The sequence below is a fragment of the Phalacrocorax aristotelis genome, chromosome 2, assembly GCF_949628215.1.
Source record: "Phalacrocorax aristotelis chromosome 2, bGulAri2.1, whole genome shotgun sequence".
In the NCBI taxonomy this organism is placed as follows: domain Eukaryota; kingdom Metazoa; phylum Chordata; class Aves; order Suliformes; family Phalacrocoracidae; genus Phalacrocorax; species Phalacrocorax aristotelis.
In genome coordinates this window covers 46,133,718-46,152,419 of record NC_134277.1, presented here as the reverse complement: position 1 = coordinate 46,152,419, position 18,702 = coordinate 46,133,718, and the positions used below count along the sequence as shown (strand labels likewise).

General features: G+C 41.3%; 1 protein-coding gene across 3 annotated transcripts in view; it reads left to right on the top strand.

The window, feature by feature from the left end:
- Positions 1 to 18,702, top strand: part of TRIM71 (tripartite motif containing 71) — a 65,099-nt gene that overhangs the window by 34,904 nt on the left and 11,493 nt on the right. For all 3 annotated transcript variants that reach the window (XM_075083315.1, XM_075083314.1, XM_075083313.1), the window contains exon 3: positions 8,468 to 8,635. In XM_075083315.1, the coding sequence (XP_074939416.1) occupies positions 8,468 to 8,635 (168 nt within the window). The remainder of the gene's footprint in view (positions 1 to 8,467; positions 8,636 to 18,702) is intronic.

Below are 18,702 nucleotides of genomic sequence, written 5' to 3'. Positions count from 1 at the left end.
AGAAAATTTTCTTAGGGTAGTAGGTGGTTTACTACAGACTAGCCCTGTGAGGAAATTAATCCTACAAAACTACAAAAGACCTGTTTGTGCTGGGATCAGGAAACTGCTCTGGCAAACTGCATGCAGCCCATCAGCTTAAGATGTTGTTTCTCAATTGGTGTCAGCATTGGCTTCAGCATGAGGATTGCTGGCCCTTGAGTGAAATCTGGGAACTTCAGGGTTTGCTTCTCTTGCTGCTCCCTTTCCCCATCAAATCACAAGGAGTAAGGTTTTTTCCAGTATACTATGAGACAAAATGTTTTCTAGCTATTTGTTTGCAAGGCATATAATAGCATCCTTGCTGTCAGCTTTCCATGTGAAGGTCAACAGCTGCCAAGGGCCTGACTGGAGGTAGTGTTCTCTGCAGTGGTGTAGGAACATCAAGGAGTTGAGGAATATGGATTTGAGAGGTGAGGCCTATCCTGATATTAGTCACAGAGCAGGATGCAGTGGCTTTGAGTGTACCTTGACTCCTGTTCTAACCCTTCCTGCACATAGAACTTCAAAAGCTCTAATGCTGAGCTGTGCAGGATAAGAGAAAATGTGTTAAATAAGGAGTTTGTAGGGATGTTGAAGTTTGATTCTCTCTAAGAAAAAAATGCCATGTGCAATAGCAAAGCAATTGTCAAGCCATCACTATTTACAGCACCAGAGAAAACATGGCCAAGCTATGGCTGAAAACTAAGACATTCTAGCTTTGCAGAGAGCTGGAAGGAGGCTCAGTGAAGGATTTGCAGGGACTTAGAGCAGTGATTTGGACAGATGGGCTTGCAAGTGGGTCCTGACCCACTCTAATGTCTGCTTCCACAGCAGGCTATTAGCTTGCTTGCTTGAACTGTTGAATATTTAGATCCACCCACTGTCCCCTGTGCCAAGACCACCCTGCTGCTACTCATGTCATGTAGATTTGGCACAGAAGCTGCATTTAAACAGCTAATGAGTTGCATGTTGAAGCACAGGCCCGTCTCCCCTATTGAAATCTGTAAAAGAGCTGACTTACCACTGGCTAAGTAATCTACTAGCTACTGATACTACTGGATCTTTCCATAGATTGGCTACTTTACCTGCTTTAGTGCTGAAGTAATGCTGTGACTTAAAAGAAATGCAGATTTTTCTTTAAGAATTTCTTGAAAACTGTAGAATGTAGGCTTAACTGTTACGCAGTAATTAAACGATAGCACAGTGTGGGATCACTATTACATGTGCCACCTCAGTACTAACATTAGAAGAATATTAAGCCTTGCTTATCCCTATTTAGGAAGAATTTGAGTGATGAGTTAAGGTGTATGTGAGGTCTTCTTTCCAGTCCATCAATAGTGTGAATCTTTGAGAGGTAGTACATTAGATCAGCTGGCCAAGTTACCTTGCACCCAAGAGCTTTTAGAAAGCTAGCTGATGAGATGTTAATCTCCAAATATTGGACAAATTCCAGGTGAGTGGTATAGTGGTCCCTCCATATTTAGAATGGATGAGCAGGGGAGTGCTGCTGTGAGAAATGCAGGATGCAATTTTATAGTGTGCGGGAGCCAGCAGATCCAGTAACCAGCTTTGTCAAAGGTGTGACTTCCTGCTCCTCACGCCAGTTTGCAGCCTGTTGTCTCACCATTACGGTGATGATGTGGCCTTCAGAGTAAAGTGGGTCTTGATTGTCCCTTCTAACCCAAGTCCTTTTGCATTTGCAAATGCTGTTTGCATTGGCAAAGACAGTTTAAACAGCTCTGCTCCTACAGGACTGTTAACACTCACTGGGTTTTCTAAACTTGATTAATGGAACTATGTCTTCCAAAAATGCCTTGCTTTTAAACTAGATGAATTGACTGACCCAACTTGTCACATCACCGTTGTCTAAAATACACAGCTGTTTTTACTGGCTTCATGACATCACAGGAGGATTGGAGAAGGTAAACATCAAGAATTTTGAGAGTATGGTAGTCTGTTTGGTCTAACAGCCTTTTTAGTTTATCAGACTCTGCTCAAGTCTCCAGTTAGATACTCTTCTTCCAATTAGAATTTGAGATGAATGCTATCAATGAGAAGATTTAACTAGATTTCCAGCTGTGAGGTTGGCAGAACTGAAGTACCAGAACTGAACCATGTGGCTTAAGCAAGCACTGTAGCTCAGCTGATGCTTGATAGATAGTTGTCATCTGATGTCTCCATGCCCTTAGTTGTGGGTGGTTCTTCATCCTTTGTGCTGGCCCTACTGCTATTCTGATCCCAGAGTGGGCCGACTCAATAAAACTTTTTCTAAAATTAATTTTCTGCTCTTTGTAAAGATCCCCAAATCTCTCCTCTGAGACTGGAGGAGCAGTGAAAGCGGGGAGGAAAGGAGGAAGGCAGGAGGTATAGGGCTTCCTCCTAGAGTGGCTGTCAGTTTAATTGTGGAGTGAAATGACAGCCTTGTGCTGTGTGTGGTTCATATTGGGAGCAGTGCTGGTTAGATTGGGGGTTTTATAAGTAAGCTTCCTTCCTCCTCATGTGCTGGGCCTGTGTGGCTGAGAAACTGGAGCAAGTAACAGAATCCACTGGAGCACCTGGGGAAGGATGGGTATTAACACTAGGGCTGGAAAAAATGCATGTGGAATTACAGCTTTATTTCCTGCAAATAGACTTGCATGAGTTCTAAAGTCATCTGTGGCTTTTATTATTCCATGTGGGGTAAGGAAATCAAGCTGAAATTATCAGAAGGGCTGAATGATCCTCTTGCACTCGACAAACTTAAAAATGGACCAAACACCATCTCTGTTCATCCAAGTGACAAAGGAAGGTAATACTGGTTTCACTAATCTGACTTGATACAACTTTCTGTGTGTACTGCACGCCCTGTGTAATGGGATGTAATGCTTCAGGGAGCCCATATTCTTGTAGAAATTTTATAATTGAATATTGACCTGAATTTGAGAACTAACTCTTTGTCTGCTCTGGAGACCTTCTGGAGTTCATGTACCATTTCCCATTGCTACTGGATGCAGCGAGGAAAATTGGTGCTAAGCCAGTCTCTTCTACACCAGAGCATTAAGTCAAAATACAGATTCTAAGAGTAACTTGATCACTAACTGGTACACAGAAACATGAGGGTTTTAAGTATCTCTGACAGCAAAATGAGATATACTGGGAAATAGCCTGTAGTTCTGATGTGTATCATGTGGCTTGCTCATATCTTCAGTCTTTATTTTGTATTTAAATTTCAAGAGTTACATTAGTGCAGATGTTAAGGTTCCTAAAACTCTGACCATGGTGTGAAGCAAGTTAATTGTCACAAATTGCTGTTAAAATGGAAACTGAGGACCAGCTAGCTTCCTACAGAGTAAAAATATTACCTCTTTCCATTTAAACTTGCAACAGTTATCTGCACCAAGCTCTGAGCCAGTCATCCTGAGTGGTGTATTTATGTTTCTTTAAAAAATAAAAAAAATGCTGCATGCATGATACAGGGAAGCAGCTTTTTCTCCAATTGGGGGTGTGTGTGTGTGTGCACCAAAACAAACAAAACACAGTGCTGGGGGAGGAGGACAAAAATTCATTTGGAAAATTAGCTTATACTGAGTTCACAGTCATATAAGCTTTATATACTACCTAACAAAGCCACTGGTGTTTGAGTTATTGTCAGGGGAACTAGATAATAAAACACCTTAAGTAATGGAAAACTTTAGACTATGGTAAATATGATTTTTTGGGTCATAAACTCGAAACTAAGTTAACTTACAAATGCCATGCTGAAACTTTTCCAAAAGCAGAAACCAAGAGGCTACTGTTCTTCCTGTAGATTTTTTTATTGTTGGTTAAGATTACAGGGTAGCTTTCAGAGCATCAGACATACTTTAAAATAACGTGACCTTATGTATTGCTGCCTTGTATAAATTCTTAACACTGTAGGCTTAAATAAATTTGTTGCAAGACACTGAAATGTCATGAGAGAAAACAAATGCTTAAACATGGTTAGATTCCACATGGTGCTTTGACAACCACATGCATATATGCTCTTAAATGTGCTCTGAAAGGAGAGAAATCAAGTGTTTGCAAGCTGGGAGGAGAAGGGCAATGGGAGTATTGCTGAAGGAACATTTGTTTAAACACAGGTTAAGGATAAGCCTCCTCAACTGCTGTTTCTGCTGAATTTTCCACTGTCATGGTGCCTACTACATTCCATTGCTTTTGTCTGGGCTTGGTATTTGGGAAATTTTGGTGAGGGCTGGAAGGTGGGGGGGGACACATTGGAAGCTGGTCAGCAGTAAGGAGGGGAGCGCTGGTGTGGGAATTGTGGAGTGGGGTCAGGGTTTAACTTTAGTGGCCATTCATCAGATGATGATTGATTGCTGTGCAGTCCCAGGAGACGTTTAACAACATCTCCGCCCATCCCCCTGCCCTCTTTGAAAGCAGATGGACCAAAAAATGGGGAGAGCGACACCCAGGAATTCCTGCTGTTGTAAAATGTTTTTACGGTGCACTGTACAGCCTTTCCTGAAGCAATCACATTTATGGCCTTGCTGTTGTATTTCTTGGGCTGCTGTGGCGGTAAAAGATGAATAGCCCTGTAATATGGTTCACTGATTCTGTTTAAATTGAAGTAGGCTCTCTTTATTGTTTTGTGTCTAAAATTGTATGCCACCAATTCAGGAAATATTTCCTGTTTGGGAAATAATCAACCCATAGCTGATTTATTTTAAAATAAATCACTTTTAACTGTCTGTAAAATTATTCCCCTTTTGCTTCTGACTTCTCTTTTCATTTAATTTTGGTGGAAATTCTAAAATACTAAATGTACTGAAGTAGTTTGTTTGGTTTTTTTTTTTAAATCTACCAAACTTGCTTATGAATCTTTTCCCCTTACTAGATAGCTAGCAAAATGGGTGTTGGAAAGGCAGAAGTTCTTACCTTAAAACAATTGTAGTTTTACTTAATTACTTAATAATTACTACAGAAACAAACAATTCATTAAATGCAATTTACACAGTTCTGAATTTCTTCGAAAGGGGAGATGTCTTTCCTTCTCATTTCTCTCTTGCTGCCTATCAGAATATTTGTGGGTTAAAAGAAACAGCATCTTTGAAGGTTTTTGCTTGTAAAAGTTTTTCATACGTTTGGGGAAATTGTGAAATTAACAGGACAATAATTTACAGATGGGATCTTTTGACTGTATCATCTCTGCCTTTTCAGATAAGGTGGAGGGAGGGAAGTTTTAGGACTTTCTGTTAAGTACTGTGTTTTGTTTTGGTTTTTGTGTGTGTGTGTTTAAGCTCAGTATCATAAGCTGATCTCTCTGTTATGGAAAACTTAGTATTTCTTCCCTTCCTTCCCATTACCTCTGCCCATGCACAATCAAGACCAGTCTTGTTATTTGTCATATAATGAGTGTAAAAGGAGCAGTGCAACTGAAATTGGGGGTGGCCTTTTCAAAATGCTGAGCGTGGAAGAAGGGGGCTCTGCTAGCCTTTTAGGTACACTACAACTGTGTCAAATCTGAATTGAGAAACTCTCTTGTATTGTCCTACTTCAGTAGGACAATATCATTGCTATGAGTGTTTTTGCAGGGGATTGCTGGTTTTGGTGGATTTTTTTGTCTTATTTTCTCTCCCTTATGTTTAAAACAGGCATAGAAACTTCATCTAGTAATCCGTGACCTTTATTGACATGGCCTAGGGACTGGGATGGGAGCAGGCTCGAGCTTAATAAATGCCTGGTGGTGGTTGCAAGCGCAGGCAAGCTCGATGCTGTGCTCCAAGCTCTGTTAGCCCGATTGGTAGGGATCCCCCTCTCTGTTGCAGCCTGCACAGCTGGGTACTTTCCAGTTCAGTTCTCTGGGAGTGTAGTTCTAGTGCTTGGTAGAGCTGATGTACAGCCTGTTGGGTGTTCCTGACAGTGAGTATGTGAGCTTGACCACAGGAGGAGGACTGTCCTTGTACCTCTGCCAAGCTGGGGTTTCTGTTGTAGCCTTTATGTCCACAGAGGAGTTTCTGGGGGTTCCTAGTTCATCTTGAAAGCTGGGTGACTCTTCCGGTTCACTCCTGGTGACTCACTCACTTCCACACAGAGAGCAGTATGGATTGTGCATTTGTGCTTTCTCATGTGTGTATTTAAGGTAACTGTTTTAAATAACAATGTAATGATGGAGATCAGTCCATCACTGTCTACGTCCTCCCTTTCTCAGTCACACAAGCCTGTTAACTCTTTTTCTCTCAGACTCTAAATCTAGGTTGTTTTAACAATTTTGACTAAAACAAATACAAGGTTTTACCAATGGCTTTGTAGTATTTACCCAAAAGACTTCCCCTGCCATGCCCTACATAATCTGCGTATTTCTGAAATGAAATTATGCCTCTTGTCCCTCTTCATTCTAAATTCTGGAGTGGTGTTTTCCACCACATTTTGGTGGGTGTCGAGTGGATGACTCTCTCACTGGGTGCTGTTACCTTGCAGCAGGAGTGCTTGGGTGACAGGACTGATCTGTAGTGTTTTACCAAGCTTTTGCTTCTGGTGTCAGCTATTTTGGAGGACTAATAAGTTTTAATTTGCTTCTGGACTTATGTTCATATGGTCACCATTTTCCTTTCAGCTGCTCTGCTTGATTGAGGCCCCAAATCCCTGCTGTATGTTTTTTAAAGTGTATCGGATTCATATGACTTAACTTGATACCCTGTCTTGGTTTTCATTCTCTCTCAACCTCTCAGTTGTTTAAGTGGAGTCATTCAGCAACATGTAATAAACATTCCCTGTAATTTCAACAGCAAAATTACAGAACTGCATTAGCAAGTGAACATTGTACACAGATTTAGACAACCACAGCATAAAGAAAAGGAACCCTCTAGTTGAGGAAGATGATGCATTTGAATAAGGCATTTCAGAGCCAAGGCAGCTTTTTCCTTACAAAAGACAGAAGATCTGAGGCACTGCTTGAGGGTTTAGTATTTGAACAGAAGCAAAAATGTAACAGTCTGTTCGTTTCCCTACAGCAAAACTTTAAAAAAAAAAAAAAAAAGGGGGGGGGGGGAAGTGGTGGTTTAGTAAAATCTGACACGTGTGCACAAACACACACATACCCCTTTGAGAAATTAATCCATATACCACTTCAGCTGTTGCGCTTATAGGAGCTTAAAATGTCACTTTATGCAGCACAGGCGATCTGAAGGAATCACCTGTCCTGTTCTCCCCCTTCCTTTTGGGGGAGAAGGGAAAGGGGGAAGTTATGTACCATACCATAAACCGTTAGCTGGAATCAGGAGTGGCTGGATGACAGCTGTGAGAAGACAGGCATATCAAACACTTGTCCAGTCTTTTGTTCTGTTCTTGCTCTTTTCTGAGGTAGATTTCAAAATAGCTAGTGATGGAAAAATTGTACCATGAAACCTTATTTGCCATTGTATAGTGGATTTTTGACTCTTCCATAGCAATCTAGATTTTCCTAACGCTACACTCTTAAAAAAAAAAAAAAGTGGAAGTAGCTAAGAGCAAGCCTGAATACAGAACTTTCTTGCATTTAAATGTTGTGCTCCTTCACATGCATCTTTGAAAACAAACCATCTGATTTCTGCTTGCCTGTAAGAAAACACACTTCCATGGAAGATGCTATTTCTGTGTGCTGCTTCCCTCTACTGGGTGGAATGGGAACAGTTATGGCTGATTAATGGATCCAACTTCCTAGGGTAACATCTCGTGTAAGACTTTTATTGTGATTTGAATATAGGGTTTTTAAGTGCTTTGTGAATAGAATGGGGCTTTAGTGGTTACCCACAGTTCACCGTAGCATTCAAATCCTCTGATGGACATGCTAATGTTCCAGTCTTGTTCTCCTCCAACTCAAGCATCTCTGAGTATCACTAGCATAGAAACACTATGTTATAGCAAAGGTTTTTTTTGCTGTGCTGTTGGGAATAGCAGAAGGGAGTCTTGCCTAATGTTGTCACTACCCTGAACAGAAGGAATTTGCTTTTTTTTGGGGGGGGGGAGGGAGAGGAGGAAGAAAGAAGGATGGTTCTCTGGCATGCATACTTTGTTTTGCCCTTCTGGGAGGTGAGTGTGCTGGTGCTGTGGATCTCCAGTGCAGTGGTTATTAAACAACCCACTTAAGAGAATGCAGTGTTTGTGTATGCAGGAAAAGTCTTCACCTGAAACTTGCCATAGATGACATCTCCAATCTGCAAGTGTTGGCAGATGGCTTCCGCTCTTAAGAGGAGCTGATGTGGACACTCTTCCTAGTATTGTATTGCAAAGAAAACAATGACACTTCCATCTAACTGTTAGAGTATGATTTGGAGCTTACTGGTAGGGGTAGCTCTTCCTCTTTAGACAAACTATTGTGAAGTCTTTGCCTATTGCTACTGCCTCTAACCATCTCCTTTGTAGTTGAGCTGTTGGAATTTTTTTCATCCTGACACTGTTTTCTTTAATTCTTCATTAGATAGTGATACAGATATTTTATTTTTCATTCTAGGTACTGCATTTCTACTGTGATACCTGTTCTGTCCCCATATGTCGGGAATGTACCATGGGACGACATGTGGGTCACAGCTTTATCTACCTCCAAGATGCCCTACAGGACTCCAGGACTCTGACCATTCAGCTCCTGGCAGATGCTCAGCAAGGACGACAGGCTATTCAAGTAAGATACTCCCAACTTCAGTACTTTATTCCCCCGCCCCTTCTTTCCCCCACAGCTTGTCTGTTACAGGGCAAGGTGTCAAGGCAAAAAGCTCTTTGCTTCTGCTGTCAGTCTTCTCACCCCTTCTGTTCTCTCACATCTGACAGAAGTGGCTGTGGAGCTGAAAACAAAGTACTGTTATATGAATTTTGCATCCTTGCAATATAACCCTGTCATGTAAATCACATTATATATGAAGCTCTGTACAAACGCACTTGAGTGTGAAGCATTTTGAAGGAAGTTCTGATCTTGTATAGTAGTGCCAAGCCTAGCTTTGTCTTTTACAACTTAGACTTGTTTTCAGCTGTATTTCATGCCTGTATGGAATCTGGCACTGTAACTACCTATGAGTCTTGGTTATGTCTTTAGTGTTGCCACCAAATATAAAATACTAATCAGCTGTTGGATTAGTGTGAAACTTCTGACCTGCCTGTGCGACGGAGATAGCTCTAGAGCCTTATAAGGATTACTCTGCACAGACGGATGCCTACTGTAACTGCCTATTATTGCATTCTACCTCACTATGTTTTATAATGCAAATATTAACACTGGGCAAGGACTGGAAGGAAGGTAGTTCAGTGCTTCAAACGGCAGAAAAAAATTACACAGGGAAGTGACCTGTGGAGATATGTAGATAGTTATTTTTTGCTGAATAATAACTAGTAGCAATGGTTATATGATATTAGCAGTAGTTCTGCCTGTGTAAAAGACTTTGGGGAAAGCATTGTGGGAAGCTACACTCTATACCACTAGCTTCTCATTTTGTTATCCTCAAATGCTGTAGATTTGAGCTGGATATTCTGAAACTCAACACTTCTGTGTGATTTAACTAATGAGACTTTTTAAGTAAACATTGGTAGAATGCCATGTATAGAAAGTAAATGTACTTTCTGAATTGGGTGTACTTTCCTGGCATGTGCATGGTAGAAAAAATTTAAAAAATCTCAAACCAACCTGTTGTCCACCCATCATTGCTTGTTTTTAGTAGATGAGGATTTGAGTGGGTCTCTAATGTTAATTTTTTTTAACTAAATGTTAAAATGTCTGTTCTGCCATTGTTGTTGGCAGTGACTAGTACTTCAGTCTCTCCTAGCTCACTTTCCTGCAGTACTATGGAATTCCTGTGTACTCTGGGCAAGTTACAAGATGCAGAGCTTGTATGTCTTGGTGTTTTGAAGTTAGATCCCTTTCTGTGATGTGATTTCTGCCTCACTGGTTAGTGAGAATAAGCCGTAACTTTTAGCTTGTCAGATAGCTATAACTTTTTGTTCAGTTGGACAGGAGCAGCTAACTTCTCTCCTTAAGTCTTTGTACCTGTGGAATGAAATAAGTACTATGATGGTATAGATATTAAACTGTTGATGTTCCCCTTTAGCTTGTGATGTTATCCTGTTAGAACAGGACAGCAAACACCAAGTTCTTGGAGCTGGATGGATAATTTAAACTCTACCTTAAGACAGAATCTTGCAAACCGTAGCTTTTTCCAAAATTTGTTTTAAACTGGGTCATAAGGCTCTTCAGCAGTATCCGTAATGAAACATTTAACATGTCCCCAAAATGAGCAAGAAGAAAGGGATTATACTAGTTTAAAGAACCTCACTGGTGCAGTGTTCTGAACTTCTCCAGGCTGTTTTAGACAAGGGCTTGTCTGTTAGTAATTAGATTACTGCTTTTGACCTCCAGGGCTCTTAATCATCTAACTGGTGTGGATAAATCATCTAAGAAGGGACTGACTTGTAGAGTAGAAACTAGCAGAATATCATTGAGTACCACTCTACTACTATTGCATTAATTCTCTTGTGCCAGCTTGCTTCCTACTGGGTTTACTTTGCTTATTCCTCCCCCATTTTCTTCTGCCTTTTATGTTGGAGGCTCCTGCCATTGTAGTGAGCTGACTACTTTATGATGGTACTGGTAAAGGGGTGGTTGGTACTGGCTATGCTTGTGTAACTCGAACAAGCAGCTCAACTGAACTTAGTTTTGTGCAGTTTTACACTGGTCTAGCTACAGCCCACTCAGGTGAAGAGGCTGTCGTGGAAGTGTTGACTGGGCAGCTTATGTAAAGATTCTGTAAAATTAACCATGCTTTTCAGTAACTGAGTTGCCTTTTTAGTTTAGTGGGCTTTTTAATCTGGACTGCTGTACAGAAAAAAGGGTGTAGTGAGCAAGCAAATCAGTGATAAGATTTTGTGTGCACATGCAGGAAAGGGAAGACTGTCCGACTCAAGACAGCTGCCATTTGAGCAAGCAGCATCAGCAACAACTAGGAGAGCATGTGATGCAGTTTGAATTGGGCATCTCTGCTTTTAAGGTTGATGCAGTGAGTGTATGAAAGTTTTTATGGAGCAGAGCTTTCCTTGTTCTTGGGATGATAGGGCTGTGAAGCTATATATTTATCCTAGGGTGGAGACAGCATGTCAGCCTAAATTTAAAACTCTAAGCAACTAGCCTTTAAATTAAAAGAAATTGGCTCAAATGCTTTTGTTAAAGTTTGAAAACAGTCAACAGGGAATTAAATGCAAGTATAAGTTGCAAAATGAGGAACATAGACTGGAGCTCTATGAGGCTTTGGAAAGTAATGCAGTGTAGTAACACTTCTTAGTGGGACTGATTCATACTGCTGTACTAGTAACCATTTCTTAATAGGCTCTGACTGCAATAGCTTTCTGACATGAGATGTCGAGGATGAACGAGGAGGGGTAGTTGAGAGTAAAGGGGAAAAGGTGAAATTTGAAGGGCGTTGCAGGAGAGAGGAAATCAAGCCGTGAGTCAACTGGCTGGAGAGTATCTAGTTAACCAAAGTTGAAGGCTTTTAAGAAGAAATGTTTATTTAAACTCTTCCTGTTGCTTTGGAGGAAAGATTGTTTTTCAGACTTAAAAAAAAAATATGCCATGGGTTGGGATACATTTCAGCCTCTTGATCTACTGAAGTCTGATCTAGTCTGTCACTCCTGAAAAGTCCAGACCTCACTGTTCAAAGGAGTTGAAGTCCTCTGTAAGAAATAATAATCCCGGCAGCAAGAGGCTTGCTTTTTTCCCCTCAGTGAGGTTCTGCAGCAGTGGAAAGCTTCCCCTGCTTCCCTGTGCTGTGCCAGTCCTGGCCTGGATCGCACATTTCTAAGGCTTTCCCTAACGCAAGAACTTTTGTGTGCCTGGGTGGTGAGCTGATCCAGCGGAAAGGGTAACCGTTCTGTAGGATGACTTTTTGGCTGGGTCAGCCCCCTGGCTGGTTCACTGCAATGCTACAAGGACTGCTGATGGTACCAGGGAATGGAGCAGAAGCACCCAACTCTGTTGCTTGTAGGACATCTTTCTTGTCTCAGTGGAAAGCTGTGTTCCTTGCTGGGATGCTTTTGTAGCCTTTTCAGAGACCTGAATTGATTCACAGGATGACATGAAAGCCAAAGTTGACACTGGATTAATAGGGTGGGGGGAAGCAGGACTGCTGCTTATCTATATGGAAGAGCTTGTCCTGCTGCCTCTGTTTACCTCATGGAAGTGCACGCTTAGCTGTCTTCTTTCATAATTTTTTCCAAGGACTAGGCCACAAACTGAACGTAAATCTGTTATGATGAAAGATAGATGGCTTCTTCAAAATGTCATGTTCTTAAAATACATCTATACATGTGTAATTGTATATATGTGTGTGTGTAATCTAATGCACTTGCGTAACAGTAAAGCCTTGAGTGTTTATTCCTGTTTAGGGTCAATTTCCAGGTGAACATGTTAAAAATATAATTTGAACTGTTCATGTCAGTTGTCTTAAAAGTGGTTTTATTGGGGACAAACAAATTCTTTCCTAGCTGAGCCTATAGTGTTTTTTTGCTGGGATGTTTGACAGTGCAGGCTTCCACACTTAAACTAATGCAGTGAGACTGGTCATGTGCAGGACATGGAAGGAGCCACTCTCATCTACCAGCATGAAAGGCTTAAGAGTTGGTGGTGAGGTGAGTCAGCCATTAAGGCAATGCCTCTTCTCTCCCAGATTGTGGAGGAGGTGGTATGAAGTAGATTAACATCTTTATTCTAGGGAAGGGGGGAGGGAGGTACTGTAAGAAACTTGGCCAGCCGGACAAGGAAGCTGATCTGTTGCCTTGAGCCTCTGCCCTTCAGTGGAAGCTTCTCTGTGGGTTGCCATATGGATCTGTGCTGCTGAGAGGTCGATACCTGAGAAGGATGGCACTGCGGTGCTGCAAGATATCCTTCTGGGGCTGTCACATCAAGTTAGCTCAGGCACCCTTATGTGTGGCTTTGAAGTCAGGCTTGCAGGTTTGAGAATGTGAAATGAAGCCTTGTAAATAAAATTGATCCAATTGTGCTTTTCTAAATCTAGGATTTCTCTTAACAGAGGCTGAATTTCTTTGTACTTGTAGTAATTGTGTTGTGTTAGTGAGTTCTGTAGTGTAACATATGAATGGAGAGTTATCAGAAAGATGGATTTGACGTGTGTCACTGTCCAAACTACTGTTCTGCCTAAAACTGTAGGCAAACAAATCTGTTCTTGCACTATAAAATTAAGCGATTGTTTGCTTTCTGACATGAGTTAACCTGGCCTATAGCCCTCCCTCCTTCAAAGCTGCTTTTAAAATTCTATTTATGAGAATTTTTCTTTAAGTGAGGATTTTTTAGTGTGTTAAGGTTTTTTAGGCTGAAATCTTTCAATTGGTCCAACTACTGTGATTTGTGCTATATTGTGCTGCACCAATATTTCTGCAAAGCCACTGCTAAGCCTATTAATCCTAGTATATTTACTGAAACTATAGTTCATACAGGATCTTCCAATTAATTTCTCTATTATATCAGGAAGTTTATATCCAGTTCCTGACGCTGGAGAAAGTTGGCTGTGATGTCCTGATTGTTTTATCCTGCTCTGAAAGAGTGATAAGTAATTAGAAAAGTGCTCTGAAACAAGCCCTCTGTATTTTTTTGTTACCATAAGGAACTGAAAACTATCTATGGATGGAACGCCTTTAGCATTTGGTGGAAGAGGGCTAACTTGAGACAAAATGCAAAAAACTTAAGTATTTCCATGTATGTGCTTTTAAAAGCTAGAGAGGGTTTGCCAGTGAATATGTATCTCAAAGCTTTTTTCTCTAAGTAGGATTAACTTCCTCTTAAATTCCTTGGTGCTTGAAGAGTAAATCCTCCATATTGAGGTAGGGAAATGCGTATTTAAGGTTCTTTAGGCATTACCTGTGGTCTATTCATCCCTGAAATACTGAAGGATTCCTTGAAGAAAACAGTTTGCTTTCAAGCTCGAATTTTCTTTCCAGAGGTTTGCACCTTCAATGGAATTAATGCCTGAAAAATCATGCCTCCCTCCCATCTTTGGATGGATGGAATTTAAAACCCTAAGGACCTTTTAAAAAATGCTCATGGAAGCTAGCGTTGATGAGTTGCAATACAGTTACCATAAGCAGCCTTTACACATATCATGGTGTTGTGCTGAAGTTTGTTCAAATGGATAATTTTCTAAACTGAATTGATAGAGCAACTAATGTCATGGCTCAGCGTCTGGGTTAACAGGCTCTGCTGTTTTAGAGATGTAAGTTAGCCTTTTTAACTGTGCTGTGTGGACATAACTGAACATACTGATTTTAATTTGGGTATTGGACCGTGGAAACCATGCAGTGAGGTCATCAGCACCTTTACAGTAGCTCTGCATTTCTTGTTTGTTTGTAGTCTGTTGGAGCACATGCTTTGTGATGGTTTCTTTCTCCTGGAGTGTTGCATGCTTCTGATCATAATATTTCCTTTTTAAAAGCAGCACGAGTGAAAACTTGGAGCAGTGATATTTCTAGAATATTACATTAAATATTTCTATGGAGTATTTAAGTAGAAAGCCTTTTAACTTGAGGTTCCAGTTCCTAATGCCCAATAAAAGACAGGAAATGTGAAAAATGGCTGAAAACTGGCTGTCTACAAAAACCAGCTCATCCTGATTTGGGCTCCTCCTATATAGTCAGCCCAGATATCCAGAAGGGCAGCCAAGTTCTAGGATACTACTTTACTCCTGGCTCTTGCAGTCGGTTTCTTCATAGCTTTGTGTTGTAGCATCAATTGCCATGTCAGAGCCACTGTAGTGAGTTCGTTACTATTTTTTTTTTCCCCAGGTAGTTAAATGTAGCTAAAGGGGAGCTCACAGAGGTGTCCACCTAAAGGGGGCTTGCAAAGGAGACCTGTGGTCCAACTAGACTTTGCTCTTCACCTTTTACTCAAACCTGGCTGGAGCATGTAGGAACTGGCCAGGCGTGCCTGGGTCTGCTGCCTTGTCCTGGGAAGGAGTGTCTGGTTCAGCATGTTGTGTGTAGGCAGTGACACCTGGGTGCCAGTGACACTTTACATAGGAGTATCTTTATGCAGAGCTAGGTCTAAGATGATGTAAAAATGCTGTATGAATTACAGGAATAACTACTTTGAGGTGTTAACAAAGCCTTTTTGGTTTGTACAAAATGTCCAGAGAATAAAAAAACCTGAGACCTGCACATTTAATAATGCTCATCAAATGCTTTGAAATCAAAGTGCAGGTAATACTGCATGCCATTGTCATCTTCTGCTAAAGTGTGTGTTTTGAATCTTTTCATTGCTGTTTGGGTAGGTTTACTGATAAGAGTAAGAAATTCTGAAATGTGCTGGTAGCAGTAGCTACTGATGGGTGCCTGCATTGCTTTCCTTCATGAAAAGATGCTTGTCTGCCCCACTGGAAGCTCTGTTTGCGAGGTTTCCTTTTGTTGCAGCCCTCTGGAACATATCACCTGGACAAACCCTGTATTACTTAAATTTTGCTCTGAGGAATTGCAAGTACCAGTTTCAACCCTGAAGATTACAAGATATATTGCAAAGTTCTTTTTAACACAAGGCACTGATGCCATTTCTAATAGAGTGGGGAGTGTATTGGCCATCTTGGGGCCCCTGGAAAGCCACGAGTGAATAGGTACAGCTGCAAATAGGCAATTTACTGTATCAGCCAACAGCAGGAAACAAAATAGTTGTTATCCATCTCAGATTCAGTAACCCAAGGAGGTTCTCTGCTAAACACGAGCTTTGTCTTTTGTTTCCCAAGCATGCGAACTGGCTGACCATCTCATTCACTAGCACTGGTGTAATTATGACACACAGTGAGGAGAGTGAATCATAAAAGCTTCTTTTCTTCAAAAGGATTTGTTGTTAAAAAGATTGTACGGTGCCTGACCAGAACAAGAAATGTTGCTGCTTAACCATGTTTCCTAGGAAGCTGACCTCTCTTAAGGCAAGTTCTGCACAGGAAATGCCTGCAGAACAGCAGGAGAGTTATCATGGTAGAGCTGTGATATCTTAGAGTAATCAAAGAGAACAAGGGATTTCCATGTAAAGAAGGCTCCTGAAAGTTGTACTTAAAGCTCTTGGCTTTTGTTTCAGATAACCTGCCTATTGCTGTTCCCTCCCCACCATACCACTGCCTGCTGCTGTCTGTTTGATGCTGGTCAGCCTTCCTAGACTGTTCTAGCCTGTTTTGGCAGAGTGCAGGATCATGTAAATTTGACCAAAACTTTGTCAATACCCTGGACAGTATTAGAGCCTTAGTGTTCTGGGCATCTATCACTGATCTGAGCTGTTCAGACTCAGGCAAGTAAAAATAAATCCAGATGATGACAGGAGTTGTTGGTAGACAAGCTTGTGCTATTGAGTACAGTTACTTGCCCTACCATAACTGGTTCTTACAAATGAAAGATCGCAGCATCCACAGGGAATTAATACTTTTCCTGCTATGACGGAGTTCTTGAAAGGTGGACTCTGGTTGTGGTGACCAATTGTGAGGAAAGCTGAGGTTGCTCGTAGCTGTAAGGCATGAGGAAAGCATACGTGCAGATAGCTGTCCTAATGGTACTGCCGTACAGAAAGCTCAAACAAGTAAACCCAGACATTACTGCTTTCACAGACATGCTTGCTAGAATTGGAATGATTTGAATGCATAGTCTCCCTAACACTTCTCAAGGACCCATTTCTCCTTGCAAGAGAAATAGGGTGTTTTCAAGAATCCAGGCCTGTTTTGAAGAAATACATACCTTTTCCTTGCAGGAGAAGCTGGTTCTGTGTTTGAGTGGCAAAGCAGAGATGATAGAAGCACAGTATTGTTACATGTAGACTCTTCCAGCTAGGAAATGGCCTCAAGTTGCCTCAGGGGAGGTTTAGGTTGGAGATTAGTAAAAATTTCTTCACTGGAAGAGAGTGGTCAGGAATTGGAAGAGGCTGCCCAGAGAGGTGATAGAGTCCCTGGAGGCATTCAAAAAAACGTGTAGACATAGCACTTCAGGACGTGGTTCAGGAGGCATGGTGGTGTTGGGTTGACAGTTGGACTTTTAGGTTGGAAAAGACCTCTAGGATCATAATGATTCTACGATTCTATGACTGAGACTTACTGGCTTCTATGAAGCCTTAATCTGGGACCAGTTGTGACTTCTTGTCTGTGTTGCTGATCATTGTAATGAGATTTTCACTTTCTGTCAACTTGAAGTGTTGAATTGAATTGTCTGCCAGAAGCTTTGACTGAAGGTAGGTCAGGTCTGCCTCCTGTGGGACCTGGGATATTTAGACTGTCCATGTGTTTTAAGACATTCCCTGTTGAAAATGTAGGGAAGGTGACTCTAACCTGGGAGTTGCATGAAGGAGGAACAGCTGACAGGTATGCTCCTCTTACTGAGCCCTGTGCTGCGGGGCGGGGGGGGGATGGGGAGGGCTGTCACGTAGCACTCCTGTTTCCCTCTGCCCTTTTGCAAGAGGCTTCATTGGATTAAGACAAGGCAATGTTTCTGATCTTTAGATAAGACAAGGGTTGTCTTCATCTTGTCTCCAGAGACTAAATCTCACCTGACCAAGTTAGTCTTCCTTTTCCTTTCAGTTCTATTCTTATGTGACCTGGAAGACATACAATTCAAAATAGTTGTGTTAAAATAACTACCTGGAACAAAAATGTCCAAGTAACAGTACACTTCTGGTTTTCATGTTTTAGCATTCCTGTTGATGGCATAAAACTTGATGATGTTGAACTTGACAGATCAGACTTTGAAAACACTAACAACTAATTCCATAAAAGATAACAAAAAGCCCTGTCTGACCTTCTAGACAAAGCTGGATCATATTGGATAGTTCAGATTGTTGTATCAGGTGGTTCTTAGCTTGGTAGATACTCATATACAGAATTAAACTGAGGATATTCTCCATAAGGCCCTAAATGTACAGTAAAGCCTTTAAATTACATTTTTGCCTGCTTTACCAAGCCTGCATTTCAAAATATTAAAGATATTTTCTGGCAGAGCATTCTCTGGCTACTTAGTCTGAAACAGCTCAAGTCCTGAAGTGGACCAGTTCCTCAGACCAGAGTGAGTGAAAAGTGTTGTAAAGTCCATCTAAAAGGCTGTACTTAAACAAATACCCATGGCTATTTCCATGGCTCTCCATATGTAATGTTGAAAATGAAGGTGAGTTTGCTGTTAACTTGTTGAGCTGCTACAGTCATGCATAGTGTGTTGGTAGTGGTTTAGATGTCTTGTATGTTGCTTAATACTAAAATTCTAGAAATACTGTGGTGTTGCAAGCTTACGAAAAGAGAAAGTAAATGCTTGATGGTACGGTCACAAAATCACAGGATGGTTGAGGTTGCAATGGACCTCTGGAGGTCTTGTCCAACCCCCCTGCTCAGACAGGGCCACCTAGAGTCAATTTTGAATATCTCCAAGGACAGAGACTCCACAACCTCTCTTTGGGCAGCCTATGCCAGTGCTCGGTCACCCCCTCACAGTAGAAAAGTGTTCCCTGATGGTCAGAGGGAACCTCCGGTGTTTCAGTTTGTTCCTGTTGCCTCTGGGCCTGTCACTGGGCACCACTGGAAAGGAGCCTGGCCCCATTCTCTGTGTGTGCTCCCTTCAGGAATTTATATACATTGGTAAGATCCCCCATAGCGTTTCTCTTTCCTAGGCTGAATATCTTCACATTCCATCACGTTGTACTAGAATTTTATAAGTAATAAATTATCACTTTTTAACCTCTTA